This window comes from Semicossyphus pulcher, unplaced genomic scaffold (assembly GCF_022749685.1).
Source record: "Semicossyphus pulcher isolate SPU_LCO1_2020_fin unplaced genomic scaffold, fSemPul1.0.p SCAF_3, whole genome shotgun sequence".
In the NCBI taxonomy this organism is placed as follows: Eukaryota; Metazoa; Chordata; class Actinopteri; order Labriformes; family Labridae; genus Semicossyphus; species Semicossyphus pulcher.
The window spans coordinates 16,154,456-16,175,549 of NW_027211704.1; the positions used below are offsets into that span (position 1 = coordinate 16,154,456).

Consider the following 21,094-nt stretch of genomic DNA (forward strand, 5'->3'; position numbering starts at 1 on the left):
CTCTATATGACATACAAAGTCAAACCAGACCATCAGCGACAAGATTAATTATTTCTATATAGTTATTTTTAATGCCTAAAAACGCTGGCAGGGGGTAGGTGTCAGACTACTAACTGCTGCCTTTGTTTACATTTTGAAGTGAGTGATACATGTGACTGTTACAGAAAGTAGGATGCGATTTTTTCTTAAAAACCACCACTTAAGCATGTACAGGGCAAAATCAGCAAAGAGATAAAAGAATCAGCTTTGTCCACAGGGGGCACCAAAATCAACACAAACCAAAAGTTCCTCACAGGAGCTTTAACGCCACAAAAACATCAGTGTAGTGTCGGGACCTCCCAGCATCTTGGAAACCTTAGCTTGGAAAAATGGGACAGTTGACTAAAATATTACTTTGCTTGTTAATGGTATTTTTGTGTTGGAGTGCATTGCAACAAATAACACCAGGTGTTTAGTCAAAACAGGCTTTATGCTGTACAAAACACAGGGGAGTTACATTACAAAATAAACCGTCTACATACTCAAAAACATAATATTTCAATCACACAAACACACTCTCTGCCAACAGCTGAACAGCTGATGTAACTATGATGATCTATTAGAGGAATCATTAAAGATTATTAAAGTAGAATTAAATAAACATCATTCAGACCTGAAATAAAGTAATGCATTCTATTTTTTAAACATGATACATATGGAAATCAGGGCAGCTAGTCTAGCTGTGAGTGACAAAAAAATAAGCACTGGGTAGATCACATTCTATTACCTAATGGCTTTATGATGGCATACAGTGGCAAGCTAAAAATGCAATTCAATAAGCAAAAAGCCAATAAATTTCTCCCAAACATCACTGTGTCTTTAAAGTAAAATAAAGAAATGCTTTCTTATATGCATGAGACAGCAGCAGAACCAGTGTACTTTAAGTCATTTCAGAAATTTCATGGACAGGAATGGAAAGGTAATACATGTGAAAAGAAAAGGACCACATAAAGGGAATGTAAACTTTGCATAACATGAAGGGATTTGTCCCATCTCTGTGGCTTTTACTAAAACAAATCCCTGCAATGATTAAAAATTCAAATTGAAGGCTCCAAGTAGAGGTGACCGGGACATCAGAAGATACCGCTTGGTAGCTCCTTGCTAAACAAGCCATCAAAGTCCAGCTCTCTGCTCATCAGATCTTCCTCTACACTCTCCAGCGCCCACTGATGGTCAGTCAGCTCCAGTGCCTCCCACTCAGCCTGAAATCAGGGACAGGAATCACATGAATGATCAAGCAGAGCCCACCCACATTAATTAATAGAGCTGAATAACAGTAAATACCTTGAAAGCTTTATTTGTGTCTGCAGGCATGGCCATGGCGGCACCACTCATTTGCTCCTGCATGATCCTCGACTGATCAGCACCTGTGGGGATGGACAAAATAATAATTGGAATGCAAAGATGAGTCACTAGACAGAATTCAGCAAAGACACAGGGTTTACACAGACTATAAGGTTTAGCTGATGTGTGAATACCATCTGCAAGCATTCAAATACAGACAGAACTTAAATGATCCAACTCTCAGACTCTGTTTTCATGTTTATATCTGTGTCCATTGAAAATGTATCATTTAAAATAGCTTTGTTTCAAGGGCTGTGCATTGGCATGAGTCTGGTGAAACTCTACTTATTATATTATAGGGGTTACAATTAAATATATAGTGATATATGGCACTATTACTAATTATTTCAAGGCAATAAATAATACCCTTTTGCACTGTATGTTTCATAGGCCTCTGTCCTCTGTGTTTACGCTAGTGTTTAGTTCTTCCTGTGTCAGTTTATATTATTACGTTAGCGTGAAAGAATTAAATGGCCTGAGATACATTACCACACTGCCATCTAGTGGTCAGGGGTTAAAAACAACAACAACAAATAAACCAATGCAACAAATATTTCCATGTAAACTATTGATAAAAAATTGGTATAGTATTGCAGAACATAATACAGCGATAATGAAGTGGATCCGCACTTTTGTACACCCCTATTTGTTACCATTAGGAGCTTAAGCTCATTGGAATAATATCATTGAGAGTGAATAAACAACTTGATTTATAACAGGGCGGCTACTGCAGTTTGAAGCAGCTGAGAATCAGCCAAGTATATAAATAATTTCCAAGTAAAAGCAAAAGAAAACATTTTTATTACCATTGTCCTGGCCTAGAATTAATGAGTACATGCTTCGTAGTCCAAACACGTTCAGGAAATACCACGATGCTGAGCTCACCCTGGATGATAAACACACACGAACAAACATAACAAATGACAAGAAGATCAACATTAGTTTAAGCACTTTGAGTTTTTTTTATAATGATTTATGCATTTTTTTCTCGGCAAATAGTTTTATTAGTTTACCAGGAGGCATCCAGTGAGAGCAGCTCTATTCCTTGCTGCAGCATGGGCTTGAAGCGCAGAGTGAGAGGGAAGGGAACCTTAGCTGCAAAAAAGAAGAGTGAAGACAAAACTTAATGTTACATTTCTATGGAACCTAATTATATCCGGTAGCAAGACCAATTAAAAGTATTTTCTTTGTGCATGCTACAAAACAAGAAGCAATAATGTGACAGAGAGGTATTATTACTTGTTACAAATCCTGAAAATGTCCAGTTGATCCAGCCTCCAATGAGGATCATAGGAAGCACGTTGGTGACATTTCCTTTCATCATGTCCGTCAGCATGCTGGGATCTGTAATAAGATATAGTGTACAACAAAATACACTCAATAAGTCTTAATAAGGACTTTTGTTTTCTTGTTACAATTGACAGCAACTGTACAGGTAGTTTGTTGCTTTTTAAATGTTTCACATTAACCATATTTTTATTCACATAGGTTGGTTGGTTTGATTGTCTTTCATCTGCTGGTAGCTGTTCTAGGCATATTTATAATAATTAAAGCCAGTGAAAAATAATGACAGTTAAGAATATATAGCTTAAAATATTTCCCTGAATTACTATTACTCTACTATGTTTTAGTTGGCCAAAGAGAGACATATTAAAAAATATATTTAACTTGGAGTATTACTCTTATATTAATTTTTTTTCATGAAACTGTGGATATACCACTGATGTTTGTATCATTATATCCTGCATAATGGGACATACTTAAAAAGATGTACCTGTCATTGGAGAGGGTGGAACAACCTTTCTTTTAGTTTTCTTGAAAAATCCATCTTCTTGGTTATTGAAGTAGAACTTCCTCATCAAAAATGACTAAAATAGAGAGAGATTTCGAGTTATTGTCCTGCTCACTGTAGTTGTGACAAATTATGCAAAGAGCAGTGGTGTTGCATTGAGTCTGTATTTCATATATTTGTTACAATAAAATAAAATAAGTAAATATCCCTACCTGTTTAGGAATATATTTTCCATTTTCTCTGAGAATTCGGCTCCGAATAAGAACCTGGCTGGATTTGGAGAAATACATTAATTAAAGTTATTTTCTTCACTTTTTTAAAAATATATAATCCACTGAAAAATTGTGAATTACTATATGTACCTGTCAGAAACCTGCTCCAACGTCAGCTTCTTGTCACTCTGAAGAAGAATGGAGACATAATGCCGAATCACCCCGACAAGAAAGGTGATGAAGACAATGGGCAACACCACCCAAAGTCGGATATTGGAGTCCAGCAGCAGCTCCGGCTCAGCCATTCCTGGTAGCTAAACTGAAGGGTCAAAATCACAGAAATTGAGCCAAACAAATATTTAAGATGCTAGCAGACAAGTATAACGCAGCTTTTTCGTCTCAGAAATTAAGGGTATGTTCTAACTAATACGAGGCCTGCATAGTGTATTAATTAAGCTCATTTTCATGACACTGCATGTCCAGCTTCGCCTGAGGCTGGAGTCCACAGACGGACGGGCTGTCATTCGAAGCAGCTAGCTAGTCAGCGTCATTGCGTAAAGCTAACGTTGATCGAAAGCATTAAGCTCGCGAACAACGTAAAACACTCCAATCAAAGCATTACGTAACAACATGGTAGCTGTATATTATCTAATAATCCAGTATCAACGATCTATTCAACAAAAGATAACCACAGATGACGCTGGTGGTTCGCTAACGTTCACGTTAGCCAGCAGGCTACCTTCTTCCTGATGCCCGGGTCACAGTGGCTGGGAGCTGGAGAGTCGTCTTAGCGCAGCGACCACAACCTGCAGTGTTTTTCTCGGCTTTAGAGACGCAAATCATGCGCTGTTTGAGGTAGCTAGTAAAATGACTTATACAATATTTAACAGTTCGCATACAATGCCGCGGCCATCTCTCTGTTGTTGGCTCCGAGGATGAGAGCTGATTCCTGCTTCTGCAGCTCATCCGCATCACACTCGCGCTGCAGCGCCACCCCGCGGTGATGGAGGGAGCCTGAAGCTCCTCCACATGGTGTCAAATTGAACAGCACCGACAGCACACAGGTAATATTATAAGGTGAGATGTTTAGTGTGTATTATACACCTATGCAGCCAAGGATAGTAGGAATGGAAAATTGCAAGCAAGTAATTTACAACATTAGAATTGGCTAAATATGACGACATTAAGGACAATTAAGGATTTATATGTCTCTTACTATTTCTAAAGGAATCAGAAATAATAACCGATTTATTGGCAAAATATACATATTATTTAACTACACGTCAAACGTTTTTTTTTTCAGGAAGGCCTAGATGTTCTGGCAATACAGGGTCCTCTCATAATTTTGAAAAGGAGTTAATACACCTCACTGTCCCGTCCCCTTCCAATGAATTTTTAAGATTAAGATTTGGTTTTGAGAGCAATGAATATTTTTTTTTATAAAAGTGATATTGAGACAACAGAGCATCTCTTTGTTTCATGCTGCCATACCCAGCTATTTTGGAAACAATTCATGGAATGGTTATACAGTCAAACCAGAAAAAAAAAGTTAGACAAGAGTTATACATCATAATAGCATTATTTTTGGTGTCTTATTAAAAGACAAAGATTGGGCCTAACGGTCAATGTTTTGCTCATTATGGCCAAATTCTTCATTCAAAAAGCTAAATTCAGAAAGACTCCACACATCTTCTCATGCTACTTTAATGAAATTCAAGTCTATACTAAGTCTCTTGATGAAATCCAAATATGCCAAAGATCTCTATGAATTACTTAAAAACGACCTCATTAATGAAATGTCTTATATACTGACCTTTTTATATATTTTTTATTTTATTTATATTAATCTTATATGACATACTTTGTGCAATGTTTGTTTTGTGAATACAATCAAGTTTACCCCCGTCAGTAGGCGGCGGTAAAGCGTCACAAACTGGTTTGCTAACGGTCCTTAAAAAGAAGAAGACTCCTCTGCTGACTGACCGAAAGAAGTGACTAGACAAACCATCAGGTCATTTAAGAAGCTGGCCAGCTGTGTTACTCAAACGGTATGTAGCACGAAAGAACACGAGATATTTTTTTTGCTAAGGTAAACGCTGCTGAGGTTATGCTAGCTGATCAATGTTTGGTATATCAAACGTTGAAGCTAACGTCTATCGTGTAAAGCTAAAGTAGCCCGCGCGCTACACTGTTATCGTTAGCTGGACAAAAATATGCAGTCAGGTAATCAAGTTAAACGACAAGTCGACTTGTTTTTAGCTAAAGTTCACCTCCATCTGAAACAGTTTTGCGTTTTCTGGTAGTCATTGCTAATCAGGTATTTTGTTTCTCTCTGGCTTGGCATCAGTGATCTTAGCTCCTCCGTATGTTACCTGAATGTAAAGGAATCTCAACCCTTTTAAACTTAACACATTTTATTCGGATGAAAGGGGTTAGTCTTAGAAAGTATTTATGACAAGTCTGCTTTGAAGCAAGCTACTTTAAGGTAGAAAAAAACAAGGCAGAAGAGATTTTTCCTTGCTGATATAAACGCTTAAAATCTTTTGATTTTTCTAGAGTACCTTTACCAAATCATGGGAGCTGATAAAAGGTAAGACATAAGTAATATAATTTAGAAGTTGCACGTAATCAGTGTAGTGGTATATTACACTGGCACTTATTCCTTTTTCAGACTCAGTCGGAGTGAACGCAGTGGAAGATATGGTTCAGATGGGAGGAGAGATGATCCAGAATGGCACGAAAGACGAGGTAGAGATGTGGAGAGGGATTATGATCGACGTTGGGGTGATGAAAGACACAGAGAGTGCAGAGATAGCCCAGAGGTGAGTAAACAGGAGTACCTGTTTAAGCTTATGTTACTTTCACACCTGCAGCAGAAGAATACTAAACATCTGCATGATGATGTGTTTGTTTACCTGCAACAGAGAGGCCAAAAACGACGCAACAGTGACAGATCCGATGATGAATACGATGTGGATTATCCAGACCAGGACTACAAAATGGAGCAGGAGGAGGAGAGCAAGACTATTATGCTGAGGGGTCTCTCTCTTCATGTGACAGAGGAAGATGTAAGCCCACAAGTCTCATTTCAATGATGCTTGATGCTTTCTGAGTTACCATCTTAAACAGGCCAGTCCTTACCGCATCGGCCGCAGGCTCAACCCTGACCCTTTGCCCTTTGGTGCATGTCATCCCCAGTCTCTTTTCCCTGTAGACATGGGATGGTGTCTGTTTAGGAAATGCAACTAATGTCAACTGCTTCTTGCTAACCTCACTTGAAGAAAGAAGCAGCTCAAAGGTTGATAATAGTGTTAGCTGGATGTTATTGCATCTGATTGCATTACTAAATGATAAATGAGTAGTTGTATTCAGATGGATTCGACCCTCTTCCTCCATATTCCAGATCCGCTCAGCGCTCGAGCAGCTGCAGGGGCCTCAGCCTGTGGACATCCGCTTGATGAAGAAAAGGACAGGTGAGTTTTGCTGTCCAGAGGGGTGTCTTTACCCTCACCTCCACACTCTTGTCTCACAACCCACTTAACCTGCCCCATACCTATCCCTGGATTAAAAAAATCCCATTGTAACTGTCGGAGGATCCTGTGTGTGGCTTTGATTGTCTGTCTGGTTTTTAAGACACGGACAGGCAAGCAGGTAACTGTATGTTCCATTTTTGTACCGCTATAACATGCTAAGCTAAATCAAATCTCCCACAATCCCTTTGACCCTGTAAGCAGCCTTCCCAACTACAATATTACCTTAAACTGGACTGTATGAGCCCATTGTGAGTTTGAATGTTGCACCAAAGCATTCTAACTAACACGCCTCCCGTCTATATTTGAATGCTGTCTCTAGGTATAAGCCGAGGTTTCGCCTTCGTGGAGTTTTATCACTTGCAAGATTCTACCCGGTGGATGGAGACCAATCAGGTTGCCTCAACAATCACCAAGTTTAGACTTATTCTTGGAGATTAGAGCCCCAGTTAACCGATATATGAGTGTATGATGACTGAGTATTTGCAACACAGAGAGCTAAATTCTGTTGGTGTTAAGTTGGAGGACTGTATTACACCCTTTGTCATACTAAACTGTGATATCAGAGGTACTTATTTTTGATATCGCATACATTTTATAAGTCATTTAATAATATGGCAGGTTTGGCATAAAAAATGAAACCCTTCCACCTGTTCAGTTTGCAGTTTTTGCTCTTGAATATAAGTATTTTTTTCCCCCCTCTCTTACTTACTTATATTGACCAAGATACTAAGTTAAATAAGCCTCCTCTTATGCAGAGTGTACTTCCTGTTCATAGAGTGCCCAAGTTATCTTCTTTAGTCCTGACTGTCATGTAGTTCTGTATCACATTCGGCTCCAGCTCAGTCTCTTGGATATTTTCCTCACCTCCATTTAAAACCCGAAGACTGGAGAGAGACATGGACGAGCTGGCAGCACTCCGACCCCAAACACTTAGAAATATTTTTGTTTGAGAACGCATTCCCTCGCACACACACCTGCAGCTCTCTCTCTCTCTCTCTCTCTCTCTCTCTCTCCCTCTCCCTCTCTTTCTACCTCTTTTCCTCTTTACTCCCTGAGAGACTCTACCTAAGCAGCGAGTGTAAGCCTAGCCACTTCTTTCCTTTTCCAGCTGCTCTCACTCATGGGGTGGGGTAGCGGCAGGAGTTCCTCACCTGCCTCTTTTGCTTTGAAGTGTCAGAATGTGGGAATAATTGGTGGATTTTTGACTTCACAGAACAAGTTGGTGATCCAAGGGAAAAGCATTGCAGTGCACTACAGCAACAGGAGGCAGAAGTTTGAGAACTGGCTTTGCAATGCAGTGAGTGGAATTTACTTTTAATTTTGCAGTACAGAGTGTTGGAGTTGTCCTCTCCTCACACAAAAGTAAATGAAGTTGGGTAATGAGTAGCTAAAATAAACAAGAAACACATACATATTCTGTACATTAAAGTAGAGATAGACCGATATGGTTTTTTCAGGGCCGATACCGATACCGATTATTAGTAGTCAAGGAGGCCGATAACCGATATTTGGAGCCGATATTCATTTGCAGTTAAAGTGAAAATATTGGCGTCAAAATTTTGAATAATACAAACTCCAACACTTAACTTTGTTTAAATGCCTTTAAGCATATGTTTATTAAACAAACAAACAAAAAGCGCAGGGAGTTCCAAGGGTCAGCAGCATCTCTTATAAAGTTAACTGAAAATTTAAATAGATAAATAAATAACTTCCTGAAGTTTTATAAAGTAAATAAAACAAAGTTAAATAAAATTTGCAAAGAAATTACTGTTACCCGTGCCATGGCTCTGCGTGTAACCAATCAGTGCTGTGGGTGGGACAATGCTGGAGACGGAGTAGTGACTGCAGACAGAGAGGCGCGGCTGTATCAGAGCCAAAATAACCCAGTTTTAAATTGATCTCTTATCGGCCGTCGGATTTTAAAAAAAGGCCGATGCCAATATGCGTCAAAATGCCGAATATCGGCGGCGATAATCAGCCCGGCCGATGGCCCACTGATGAAGCCTTTGCATTTGCAGTATATAGTATTATTATGGACTGGGTGTCTGTGGCGACATTCGCAGGAAGAAGAAAAAAAAAAAAAAAAGCGGTGCCCAGCTAAGCGGCGGCTTTTCCGATCTCTGCAAGCGTTGCGAGTAAACAGTAATCTACTTTGGCTGAACAAACAAAGAAAAGATCGATGACTACAGATACAACTTCAAAAATAAGTGAAAATCCAAAGAAAAAGAAACAAATTCAACGCTCAGATGAAGGCAAACAAAGGAAAGTCTAAAAAGGAAAGCGACCAGCAGCGAGGAAAATCAAGAGTTACAACTGGAGCCAACCGTGGACGTCACACATGCAACTGAGATCTTCGAGATTAGCACTTTAAGTAACATAAACTGAATAGTGTGAAAAAGGTGACACACAGGCTTCACCAGCAGGTCTATTGAACATGGACTGTAATGGTTGTGCTAATATAATACTGTTGTTTATCAGTATGGAAATAGAATATTTATTTTTGAAAAAAGACAAACGCTTGGTTATTGTTGTTTTGCAGTGCGGACTTTACAATTTCCGGAAGAGGCTGAAGTGTTTCAGGTGTGGAGCAGCCAAAGTTGGTGAGTTGTCACTTCAACAAACCAAAAGTTATCTTCTTCTTGCCCATAACAATCTTTCACTTCCTCCTGCACTATGTTATTGGCTCGCACTAACAAATGGTTACCTGTGTGTCTTTGCTGAGTAAAGACGGGGAGTCACTGGGACAAAGTGGTTTAAATGCTGAGGCTCAACAGCCGGGAGATTACAACGGAGACAGTGAGTGTGTTCTACACTGAATATTCAAATTCCTCCTGGACACATTTGCATTTATTCATAATGTTTTTTTGTTTACAGCTATCATTTTGAGGAACATTGCCCCTCTGTCAACCGTTGATGGAATTTTGAGCATTTTAGCACCCTATGCCAACCTGTCAGCCGGCAACATCCGCCTCATCAAAGACAAGCAAACGGGACAGAATAGAGGCTTTGCCTTCGTGCAGCTCTCCTCTCCCTTGGTATGTTACGTCTGTGGTCAATTTGCAGTTGTAATGTAAGTTAGTGTGTTCCTTCTTTGGGGCTTGTGTACACACGTGTGACAATCTTGTATCTTCTCTTTTTGCACAGGAGGCGTCTCAGCTGCTCACTATTCTCCAGAGCCTTCAGCCACCCCTGAAACTGGACGGAAAAACAATCGGTGTGGATTATGCCAAGAGTGCTCGGAAGTGAGTCATCACACCACATACTGTTTGATTCATCTTTCTATGAATAGCACACATAAGCTCTTTTGTTTCTTTTAAGCGTGAACGGCACCATGTGGGAAGTTTTATCCGCACTTTGTGTAGATATTTTTATTCCTTTGTGTTGCAATGCATTGGAAAAGAGATAATAATGACTCTCTTCTAAATTTTACCATCATGAGCACATTTTGGCAACGGTCTTTATGTTGGAATTCTTTGCGTTTTCTATTTTCTGTTAATATTTTACGGGGGGGTTTATCGCTCCAATGTCATGTGACCGCAATTTTGACATAAAGTTTTCCAGAAGAATATTATTAGCAAATAGAAAAAGCAAATAAAATCTGATATAATGAGGTGTCTCTTATTTGTCCGAGTGAGTATTAACACTGAACACAGAGATTGATTTGAGAACACTGGGTCACATGACATGGAAGCTATTGACAAAATTTCGATTAAAGAATTTCCATGAAGTTTATATATATTACTATCAAATAGAAAAAGCGAATAAAATCTACTATAATGAGATTTGTCTTATTTGTCCAAATCAGTATTACTTTCTTAATTTTGAGCCATAAGGTCACATGACCTCGAAGCTATTGAAACATAAAGCCCTTATTCCTTCTAAAAACATTTATAGAAAATAACCCTTACTGTAAGCATTTTAAAATGAGTGGGCAACATGTGCCCAATTTAGTAGTATTTTTTTAATCCTTATTTTCATATGGGCAAGTCATGGATCTATAATAAAAACATCAGTTTTGTGTCCGTTTAACAGTAATTTATTGATGGTCCCTAAGTCAGGCTCTGCCTGTTTAGTGCGAGGGCTCGGAGTTCAGCTAACCGTCCTCCCTCTACCAACTCTGGGGGAAGCCGAGTGATAAAGCGTCGCTGGCTCCCGATTAAATGTCTGTCGAATATTCAACTTAAAACTAACTTCACTGCAAGGCTTATTTGGTTGGGTACGCTGGTTTAGTATTTAAATGCAAACATTTTCATCCCGCATGAGTTTCAAATGTAATCACTTTGTTTCCTCTCCAGAGACTCGGGGCAGCCTGAGGGGATCAGAGCCAGTGCTCTCTCTGTGGCCAGCACGGCCATTGCTGCTGCTCAGTGGTCATCCAGCCAGGTATCCTGTTTTTACTTGTATAGTGTAGTGTAATCTATCTGCCATAAGTATGCAGATAGATTTGTATTTCTCAACTGATTCATTAAGCCTGAAGGTAGTTATGGGTATTAATTAGAAATACTTGCAAACATTCATCTTTTAAAAAGTAAGAAGACCAAACTGAATCAAAAGACAGTCTTTGACATGAAATGTTTGCTGCTATGGTGTTATACTAAACTTACAGCTTAATGTTTTCTGTGTTGGGTATTAGCCACTCTCACTGGCCATACACATAAAAGTCTAACAGTCAGAACAGAAAGAAAGACGGGAATACAATCGTCTCTCAAATGACATGAGGGCCAGAGCCAGCTGAAGTGAGCTGTGGATAACACGTTATACGATTCACTTGAAATAACTAATGCAGGGTTTACTGGGTTTTTGATTTACACATTAATCTGCAGAATATTCTTTTGCAAATGAGCTTTGCATGTTTATTCGTGGTTGATATACTGTATGTTGTTACTGACCTTTTTATTTTCCTGTAGTTACAGCAAGGTTCAGCTTCCCAGTCTGACTACATCCCCCTCCCAGAGGGCTATGCACAGCAAACACAGGTCAGTTCACACACAGACACTATTTTAAAATGTCTTGAATAAAACAGACCAAAACGTACTTTTGTTTTTTCACCTTGATGTAGGGACAGAATTATCAAGTGTGGCAGCAGCAGCCTGAAGGAGTGGCTCCTGTCATTGGAGACGGATTACTCGGAGGTAATAATACGTGTCAGTAACACAGATATTTTTAAGGCTGACGCTGTTCATTATCTCATGAGCACCCTGTCTTTAGCTGCTCCAGGAATGAAGACGTTGATCCCCGCGGCCACAGGTGTGGTCGTATCCCAGACGGCACAGGTTTACCAACCCGTCATCATCAACCAGCCTGCCGTACAGGTAGCATCTATACACCGAACACTTCTCCTGTCTGGTTTTGTGGTTTACAAAAGCTGATCAGGATTTTTCTCTCAGTCACATCCAGCAGTGGGGCCTGTTGACGCAGCACAGACTGCTAGTGCTTGCGCTGCATCACTGGTACCACCAGCAGCTTCCTCTGCTGCAGCTGGGACCTCTGCTGACCAGAGTGCTAACACAACAGGTAGGATGATGGAGCCTTTAAATCACCCTACTGTCTGTGAATACATCAATAGGCCTTAGATCATTTTTTGGTGATTTAATAAACGTGCCTCTTTTTGTATCTCTAGCTGCCCCCGACACCTCCACATACCAGTATGACGAGTCCTCAGGGTACTACTACGACCCACAGACTGGCCTCTACTATGATCCCGGTAGCCAAGTATGTCCCCTGTGGCCCTGCTCTATGTACACAATATACTGCCAAACACTTTTGTATGTGATTTAGTTTGATACATCTTTTCTTGTGCCTTTTACAACAGTACTACTACAACTCAGAGACTCAGCAGTACCTCTACTGGGACAGTGAGCAACACACTTACATCCCAGCCCCTGAATCCAACTCAAACACAGAACAAGCTAACACAGCGGCTAGTTCCTCCTCCACAGCCACCGCAAACAGTAAAGACGCCAAAGAGAAGAAAGACAAGCCCAAAAACAAGTCTGCACAGCAGGTACATGCTACATGCATATTTTGAATTTGTAATATCTTGGCTTTTATATGACATCTTTACTAACTGTGAATACTATTAACAGATTGCAAAGGACATGGAGCGGTGGGCAAAAAGCTTCAACAAGCAAAAAGAAAGTTTTAAAAGCAGCTTCCAAGGGATTGGACTGTCCAAAGATGAGGAGAGGAGAGAGTCTGCAGCTGCTGATGCAGGCTTCATTCTCTTTGAGAAAAAGGTATGTAGTAATCCACACAAGGGCCGAAGTACAGAGGCCCTTAGCGGACATACATAGATACATTGTATTTGTTGCAGCCAATTTAGACTTGTGAATGTGGGTGTGTGTTTATGGTAGGCACTATGGTTGCTATGGGTTACCTGCACAGCTGTGGGCATAGGCGGTGATTAGTCACATGTAGGCTAGATAGGGGAGACACAGCTGATCAGGGAGCATGGGAATGAGAATCAGGGGAAGCCACACAGTTTTTCAACCGTGTCTGTGTGTGTGTGTGTGTCGAGTGAATGAGTTTTACTACAGTCGTAGTATTTTTGTCCTTTTTGTATGAGTTCGTTTTTAGTCTTTTTACACCCATCTTTTTGTAGGTGTTTGTAATGTTTGTGAGCTAAATAAAGTGTTAAAGGTGTACCATAGAGGACCTAATTTTTTATACACCAGCATGAGTTGGAAATGACTTCAAGTTCAAGTGGCATTTTTTGCAGTTCGATTGCCGCTATAGTATTTACTCCATTTTCCGTGAATAACGTGAACTTTCCCGTCGTTTCTTTGAGATTTTGACTTATTTATCACAATATCGTGAGAGATAACAACGCTACACCGCTGGAATGCCGTATGATCATAACTGGTGTCCTCAGAGTTGCAAAAGCACAAATCGAACATAGAAACAGGCTTAACTTCCCTCATTAGTGTGGGCGATGGCAGCATGGCATGTCCTGCTCTGTATCAGTGACCGGCCTGTTGTTTTGTTTTCTAGATCGCCAGAAAAATATCCCATTTATCACGAGAAAACAAGCTTTGTTGTGTTGAGATAATGGGCCAAATTATTCGTTATCTCAGGAAAGTCAGCTTTGTTTTCCAGAGATAGCGAGGAAAATACGTCGATTTCCAGAAAACATTAACTCATTATCAGATAACAAGAAAAATAAGTTGAGATCACGAGAAAAAGACCAGAAATAACTCGTTGTGACGGGAAAACAGAGTAAATAAAATGTATGGATGCGTGTCCGCTAAGGGCTCCCGTACCTTAAGTACGTTTGCACTAGCTTAGTGTCTAAGCACACCTGAAATAGTATTAATACAGACTGAGAGGGCGTTAACTGATGATGTGATAATAAAGCTTAAAGTGTCATTTGTTGACGAGATTTGTTGCTTCCTTTTTAGCAAATGGGAGGTTTTGAGATGCCGTCCCTCATGGCTGAACAGTTCAACATTGCAGAGCAGGAGGCTTTTGCTAAGGTGTGTTTCTACCTGTGTTTTTATTCCCCACAATACAATTACTAATACAGACAATAGAACTTACAACACCTTTTCCGCTTTCCACTTACAGAGCACCGCTGTAGTGGCTGCTTACAACGGAGACAGTGACACAGAGGAGGGCGGCTCGGACAGAGCGGCGGACGAGGATGGAAAAATAACAGACTGGAAGAAGATGGTGTGTTTGCTGTGTCGACGGCAGTTCCCCACCAAAGAGGCTCTGCTGCGTCACCAGCAGCTCTCTGACCTCCACAAGGTGAGGGCGGTGAAACAGCAGGAGTTTAATCTGCAAGTAGGCATGAATATGCCGGGCGCTGCCATCTGTTCAATGTATAAAGCTTCAATACAAAACGGAAAGGGCGTTATTAGTGTTTCACAGCCTTGAATACACACAAGCTCAAAGATTGAACACTTAAAGAAGGTTTTAATTGTTTCAGCAAAACCTGGAGATTCACAGAAGATCAAAACTCACAGAAGCTGAGCTGGAGGAGCTGGAGAGGAAAGAAACGGAGGTATTCAGTTCAATATGTTTTTCTGAAGCGGTAATTTGTGCAATAAGGACACATTTAATAAAGTTTCATGGTGATTTAAACAGCTGAAATACAGAGACAGAGCCGCAGAGAGAAGGGAGAAGTACGGCGTTCCTGAGCCTCCTGCACCCAAGAAGAAGAAATTTTATCAACCACCAAACCCGACAGTGTAAGTTCAATGGTTTAATCACAAACCTTTCAGCAGTGGACCCTCCTTATCACTTTCTTTTCAACATCTCGTAATTTGACTTCAACAGAAACTACGAGCAGCCGACCAAAGACGGCCTGACGAGCGATAACATCGGGAACAAAATGTTGCAGGCGATGGGCTGGCAGGAAGGCAAAGGTCTTGGGCGCCACCAGCAGGGCATCACCACTCCCATCGCGGTAAAGACAACAACAATTCTCATTTCTCTGAAACCAGACAGATGGATGTGTTCTGTTTCACTCACAAAGCAATTAGCACTTCTACCTGAGGGCTACCTGCCTCCAATCTGTCTCCTCTAATGACCGTCTTCTTCTCCCACCAGGCTTCATTAAGGACCAAGGGTACAGGACTGGGCGTTAAAGGAAGCTCATATGAACTGGCAGCATCTGACACCTACAAGGATGCTGTGCGTAAGGCCATGTTTGCACGCTTCACTGAGATAGAGTGAACATAGGAGAGAGATAAGTAATCACACTGAACTTGGAGTTGTGCGGCCAAATGATCTGTGAAAAAGAGCTTTTTTTCCCCCTTCTGTACAGACTGAAGTTTCTATCTTCTCACTATAAATATGAAGATATAGATGCGTTATATAGCGAGATATTTTGCCATCCAAAATGTTTTCAGTTGAAAAACGTGTAAATGTTGTATATTTGTATGTAAATGAAGTGGACCAAATGAGGTTTTGTTTCTGTGAAAACCTAAAGAATCAATGTGATAATTAAACACAACCTTTGTGCTTCAAAAAAACGTGTCTCATAATGTTTCCCACCTTTTGAAAAGGCTGTGAAGGTTCTCAGTCATCCAGGTCACAGTAACTCTAAGCTTAACCCAAAAGGCAACTGGACCTGGTTGAAGTTCTAGAAGACGTTTCACCTTCTTCAGTTCTAACTGTCTGGTGGGCGGAGCTACAAATATGAACCTCTGTAGGTCATTAGTATGCTATTAGATGTGTAATCAGGGGTGAGTCGTTAGCCTGAGCTGTTGATCCAGTGTCACAGAGTCGTTGGTACCCTCTGGTGTTGGTGGGTTGTTAAGCTCACATGATCTTGAGTGTGAGCTGTTTTGGCAGAGAATACAACAATGCATTGTAAGAGGGTGATAGCTTAAGGGATGGTTTTTCCAGTTTAACATGGCTTCCTTGACGCCTCTTTCGAACCAGCAGTCTTCTCTGGCCAGGATGTGACCAGCAAGGTCCACCTCTCCGGATGAGAGGTGAAACGTCTTCAAGAGCGTCAGCCAAGTCCAGTTGCCTTTTTGGATCAATCTTTGAATTACTTTTTTTAAACAATACAAAACAATAGACATTTGAAAACTTGCTGTAAAAGATTAAATAATAAAAAAATGATTAATGTAGTGCCATCCAGCTTTATCATCACCACCAGTAAAGACAGAACTTCCTGCTTTTACTTTAGTAAGAAGCATGTAGATTATAATAATCTATACTTGGAACATGATGGCAGTAGTGATCTCTCAGATTGGTATCTTAAGGCCAAGGTTGTCGAAGAGCTTGACAGAAAGCTGTCAATCTTCTGTTACCTAAAAGTGGATGGTGATTTGTTGTAGTTGATATTAAAGTTATAATCTTGAAGATCTCAGTTTTGTTCTCTTTGGCGGCACCTATGGCTAAAAACTGTAATTGCAGGAGCACACTTCCCAGATATCCAGACAGTGCTGCATGTGTGACGTCCACAGTCGGCTCCGGTTGTAACTCTTGATTTTCCTCGCTGACGGTCGCTTTTCTTTTCAGACTGTTTGCTTCATCTGAGTGTCAAATTTGTTTCTTTTTCTTTAGATTTTTACTTATTTTTGAAGTTGTATCTGTAGTCATCCATCTTTTCTTTGTTTGTTCAGCCATAGTAGATTACTGTTTACTCGCAACTTTGACTTTGTAATTATAAAACTGTTTTATCAGGGTCAAGTAATAAGTTTAGAGTCTATTCTGTTCCACTGTATCTATTTTATCCCTCTCCCCTGTTTCCCTACAGTCTTCCTCCAGCCTGTCACAAGAGACCAATTGATCACACGGGATGTTAGATAATCTCAGATCTTCAGCATCAACATTAAAGTAGAAAAATCTCCCCCGGTTATGCCGAAGCTCCATCTTTCAGCCTCCACTCGACATGTTGTTCATTATTTCTGCCAGAGCCTCTTTGGCTGCCTTCACATCCTCGTCCCCGAGGCTTCATGGCTGGAATGTTTCAGCAGCTCTCAGCGCTTCAGTGTCTTTGAAGATGCCCTAAAAAAAGATGCTGTTCGTTCAGGTCGTTCCAGTTCTCTGATTTTATTCCTGGAAGAAGTGAGCAAGAGTTTGAAGGACGACTTTTATTTAGTATTTCAGAGCGTCCATGTTGATAGATCTTAGGTAGGTGAATTCAAAGTATGAGCTGCCTTATTTTTACTTTCACTTTGAAACAAATGTTTAATAGACTTCAAAGCAAATAGATATAATCACCTTTTAATATGTTACGTAGATGTTGCAGTTTTGTGTGTTTTAGGATATCTGTTATATATTTATATTTTAATCACTAGGGGGCAGTGTCACTTTTAGAAGACCTTTATTCCAGTGGCCACAATAACACGAGAAAAATTACAAAACATGCATTTAAAAAACCATCAAGCATGTAAAGATAGTTAAATATATATGCTAATGATTTTAGTCCCTTTTATCTGTAATTGCGTGTCATATCAAATGTTTGCTGTGGTTGTAGTTTTATATCTGTGCTGCTGCTTACATCAGCACCACCTGTCCGACGGTGACATGCTGATGTCCTCGCTGACGCCGGGTAAGGGGGGGGGATTAACATCACCGTGTTGGCTCATAATACAACCGTAACAATGACGCAGCTAAAGGTTAATTTAGCTCATTCCCACTTGTTTTTCCCTCAGACACCTCCCCTTTCATGCAACAATTAGGAAACCGTGCGCGATGCCAGCTCTTCCCCAGGTCTCCTCCTGAGTGACAACCAACCAGCGCCTGTAAAGTAACCGTGTAGTATCAGGGCGACAGCTTTGATCTCCCTGTTGATGAACGCGGCAGCACGACATGAACTGCGCTCACTGTCTCACAGGGACACTTGTGAATGCCTACTCAGTTTTCACATGGCACCGGCTCAGCTTAACAGAATCTGTGTCAGTTGACTAAGCCGTTTTGCATAACACAGTCAGCGGACACATTTCACACTCACTGAATAAGATAGCGAGAGGATGAGGTTGGCATATGTACACTGTGCCCCAAATGTATTGAGAATGTGACATGAATAGGTTTCTGCGAATAGACTGTCATTATGTCCTTTAAGTTCATGCACGTCTGTCTGAATCCAGAGCTGCAGGGTGAAGTGGAACAGATAGTGTTGAGTTTGAGTCTTTTAACTTAAATGGTCACTCTTTTCTTCCCAAGTAAAATCGTGTTTTGGCTTATTTCACCTCTGTAACAGACTGCAGAGCAACTAAACCAGTTTCTCTCATGGAACTCGAACTTGCTGTCAAATTTACATGAAAACAGCAGCAAATGCCTGAAGTCACACTAAGTTTATAATACTTTTCCGTGCAGCCAGAGAGAAGGAAGCATTAAAATTTGAATGAAAATATATAATCAATGTTGATTTTTAGCTTCTGAATATATTAAATAGGAAGTTTTTGTGAATTTTCTGGTTAAAGAAAGTGTCAACAACAGAAAGAAATGATGCTATCAGAGAAGGCCACAAGTTAAAGTAATCTCGAAGATTTTCATGTAAATAAATGTCTGTTAAGTCACTATCTAACGACGAATACACAATGCTGATTGAGCCTATGGCCCACTGATGAAAGCCTTTTTATTTGCAGTATATAGTATTATTACAGACTGGGTGTCGACATTTGCAGAAAACATCCGAAGCGGCGCCCAGTTAGTGACGCGTTTTCCATCACCCAGCAGTGGTTGGTCTGCCAGAGAGGGTAGGCGGAGCTAAGCAGCTGCTTTTCCGGTCTCTGCAAGTGTTTTGTGAGTAAACAGTAATCTACTATGGCTGAACAAACAAAGAAAAGATCGATGATTACAGATACAACTTCAAAAACAAGTAATAATCCAAAGAAAAAGAAACAAATTTGACGCTCAGATGAAGGCAAACAGTCTGAAAAGGAAAGCGACCGTCAGCGAGGAAAATCAAGAGTTACAACCGTTACAAAGGGATCCAACTAATTTGGGTAGTGTCCTCTTGCAATTACCATTTATCACCATTAGGGGGCGCCCAAGAGAGCAAAGCTGAAATCTTCAAGATCACATCTTTAAGTAGCAGTTGAATTGTTAGTATAATAAGCACATGAAGCACAATGAGAATTGAGCTAAATGGCAGCTAAAGCGACTCTTTAAATAGAAATCATTAGAAATTGTTATGTTGTCTTTTAATTTATTGAAAACATTAGAAATAGGTTTGTGACTTGCTCTGGTTGTCCCAAAGACTCATAAGTACACTCATCGTCATAAACATATTTTATGTATGTTGAGTTTTGCTTCTTTTACCAAGCTATACTACTTCAGATATAAATATCTGACTGTCTAGTAATATCTGCTTTAAACGCCCAAGATCAGTTTGAAAAGGAGCCAAGTTTCATCCAAGTTCAGAGAGTTTGAGCAGGCTGCGGTCCTGTGGGGTGGATTTTAGCAGGTTTGACTTTTATGTTATGGACAGGTTTCCGGTCAATCACAGGGCTTTTGGCAGCCAATTAATATAAATGTCAACTTTTTATTAAACCACTTTAGGATTTAGAAACTGACCTTAGTGCTGAATGTTTCTCTGAGCTCAGAGTGGTTAGTTATATATTTATTGTCCACTGTAAGTGAAACATAGCATTTTACAATATTTAAATCAGAGCTGATATGAAACACACTATTGTTTCCTGCAAACTAGTTGAGTCCACAAATTCAGCTATTCAATGTTATTATTTCACAAAATAATATATAATTTTTTTTTTTGCATGAACAATATCATCACAGGGGAAGCGTGAAATGTGGAAATAAATCCCATGATACATTTTTAACCTGACATCACATGGGAAAGCTAAAACAAGAACTTATGCTTTATCATGAGACGGTAAGGAATGACTAAACAAGAATGAGGACAAGGTTATGATGACATAAGAAAGTGGCCCCAAACATGAGCATTCATTCAAACCTTTATTTAGGCCTCGAGGTTTCCCTCATTTGTAATGATGTCGAGAGACAGAAAATGACACCATTAGAACAACCAAAAACACAATACTCAGTAAAAGTAATTGCAAGCTGAGGTGAAGTGGTTTGCGACCATCATTTGTCTGAGAGAAATTAGCGTGTCGATCCTGAGTGTGTTGTAAGTAATTACACATGTGGATAACAAAAACTAAAGGCGGATTGTCCAAGTTCAGAGTGAACGCGAGGGACTTGAAGCATGAGACTGTCAGTAGAGTCAGTTTCAGGTTTCAATGGTCCAGTTCAGCATAGATGATATGTAGAGCGGTGAATGGCCAATAAGGGATTATTTATAGGGATACACGATATTATCGGCACGTTATCGATATAGGCCGATATTGGCTTAAAAATGATCGGCCAACACGCCGATATACGCCGATATAATTAACCGATAAAATAATGGGCTGCTGGATACTTGATTAAATGCCCGACCTCAGCGCAATGTCCCCCGCGCGAAGAAGACCTGCGCGGCGCAGCGTGATGACGTCACGTGTGTCTACCTGCAGCATGAGAGAGTTAGAAGCCAAAATGTCCGTGGTGTGGAAGTTTTTCAAAGTGTCTGAAATAGATAGCAAAACTGCTATTTGCAATGACTGCTCAGCTTCAGTGATGCGAGGAGGAGCCAAGGCAAAGTCTTTCAACACTACAAACCTGATTAACCATCTCAAGACCCGTCACCCCGACCATTGTAACAAATGTGATAAGAGTATCACCATTATTCTGTACGCTAATTCTAATAACGA

The 21,094-nt window shown here is 40.3% G+C and overlaps 2 protein-coding genes across 2 annotated transcripts; one reads left to right on the forward strand and one right to left on the reverse strand.

Annotated features, from left to right (window-relative positions):
- Positions 1-450: 450 nt before the first annotated feature.
- Positions 451-4,354, reverse strand: emc3 (ER membrane protein complex subunit 3). Its single transcript, XM_069678226.1, has 9 exons — positions 4,127-4,354; positions 3,538-3,706; positions 3,388-3,445; positions 3,158-3,251; positions 2,623-2,727; positions 2,397-2,478; positions 2,190-2,269; positions 1,324-1,406; positions 451-1,241 (listed from the first exon to the last, which is right to left on the reverse strand). Exons 2-9 carry the CDS (start codon positions 3,690-3,692, stop codon positions 1,113-1,115), a joined length of 786 nt encoding a protein of 261 aa, XP_069534327.1. The 5' UTR covers positions 3,693-3,706; positions 4,127-4,354; the 3' UTR covers positions 451-1,112.
- A 967-nt stretch (positions 4,355-5,321) lies between these two features.
- LOC138606129 (RNA-binding protein 5-like) lies at positions 5,322-15,870 on the forward strand. Its single transcript, XM_069678593.1, has 25 exons — positions 5,322-5,435; positions 5,944-5,977; positions 6,059-6,209; positions 6,312-6,455; positions 6,791-6,860; positions 7,240-7,313; positions 8,134-8,217; positions 9,460-9,520; positions 9,648-9,716; positions 9,795-9,955; positions 10,065-10,162; positions 11,216-11,303; positions 11,828-11,896; positions 11,980-12,052; positions 12,129-12,232; positions 12,308-12,434; positions 12,541-12,632; positions 12,733-12,924; positions 13,007-13,156; positions 14,318-14,392; positions 14,484-14,666; positions 14,848-14,922; positions 15,006-15,109; positions 15,198-15,327; positions 15,471-15,870. The coding sequence occupies exons 2-25, from the start codon at positions 5,961-5,963 to the stop codon at positions 15,594-15,596; spliced, it is 2,517 nt and encodes an 838-aa protein (XP_069534694.1). The 5' UTR covers positions 5,322-5,435; positions 5,944-5,960; the 3' UTR covers positions 15,597-15,870.
- Positions 15,871-21,094: the final 5,224 nt, after the last annotated feature.

Bases quoted from the DNA above. Each gene is read 5' to 3' on its own strand.
- emc3 (XM_069678226.1), bottom strand. From the start codon at position 3,692: ATGGCTGAGCCGGAGCTGCTGCTGGACTCCAATATCCGACTTTGGGTG. The intron at 3,446-3,537 runs GTACATATAGTA...CTCCAAATCCAG, and splicing joins TTGGAGCAGGTTTCTGACAG to CCAGGTTCTTATTCGGAGCC. The intron at 1,407-2,189 runs GTAATAAAAATG...CCATCCCCACAG, and splicing joins AATTCTAGGCCAGGACAATG to GTGCTGATCAGTCGAGGATC.
- LOC138606129 (XM_069678593.1), top strand. The intron at 9,521-9,647 runs GTGAGTTGTCAC...TGCTGAGTAAAG, and splicing joins GTGTGGAGCAGCCAAAGTTG to ACGGGGAGTCACTGGGACAA. The intron at 14,393-14,483 runs GTGTGTTTCTAC...TTCCACTTACAG, and splicing joins AGCAGGAGGCTTTTGCTAAG to AGCACCGCTGTAGTGGCTGC.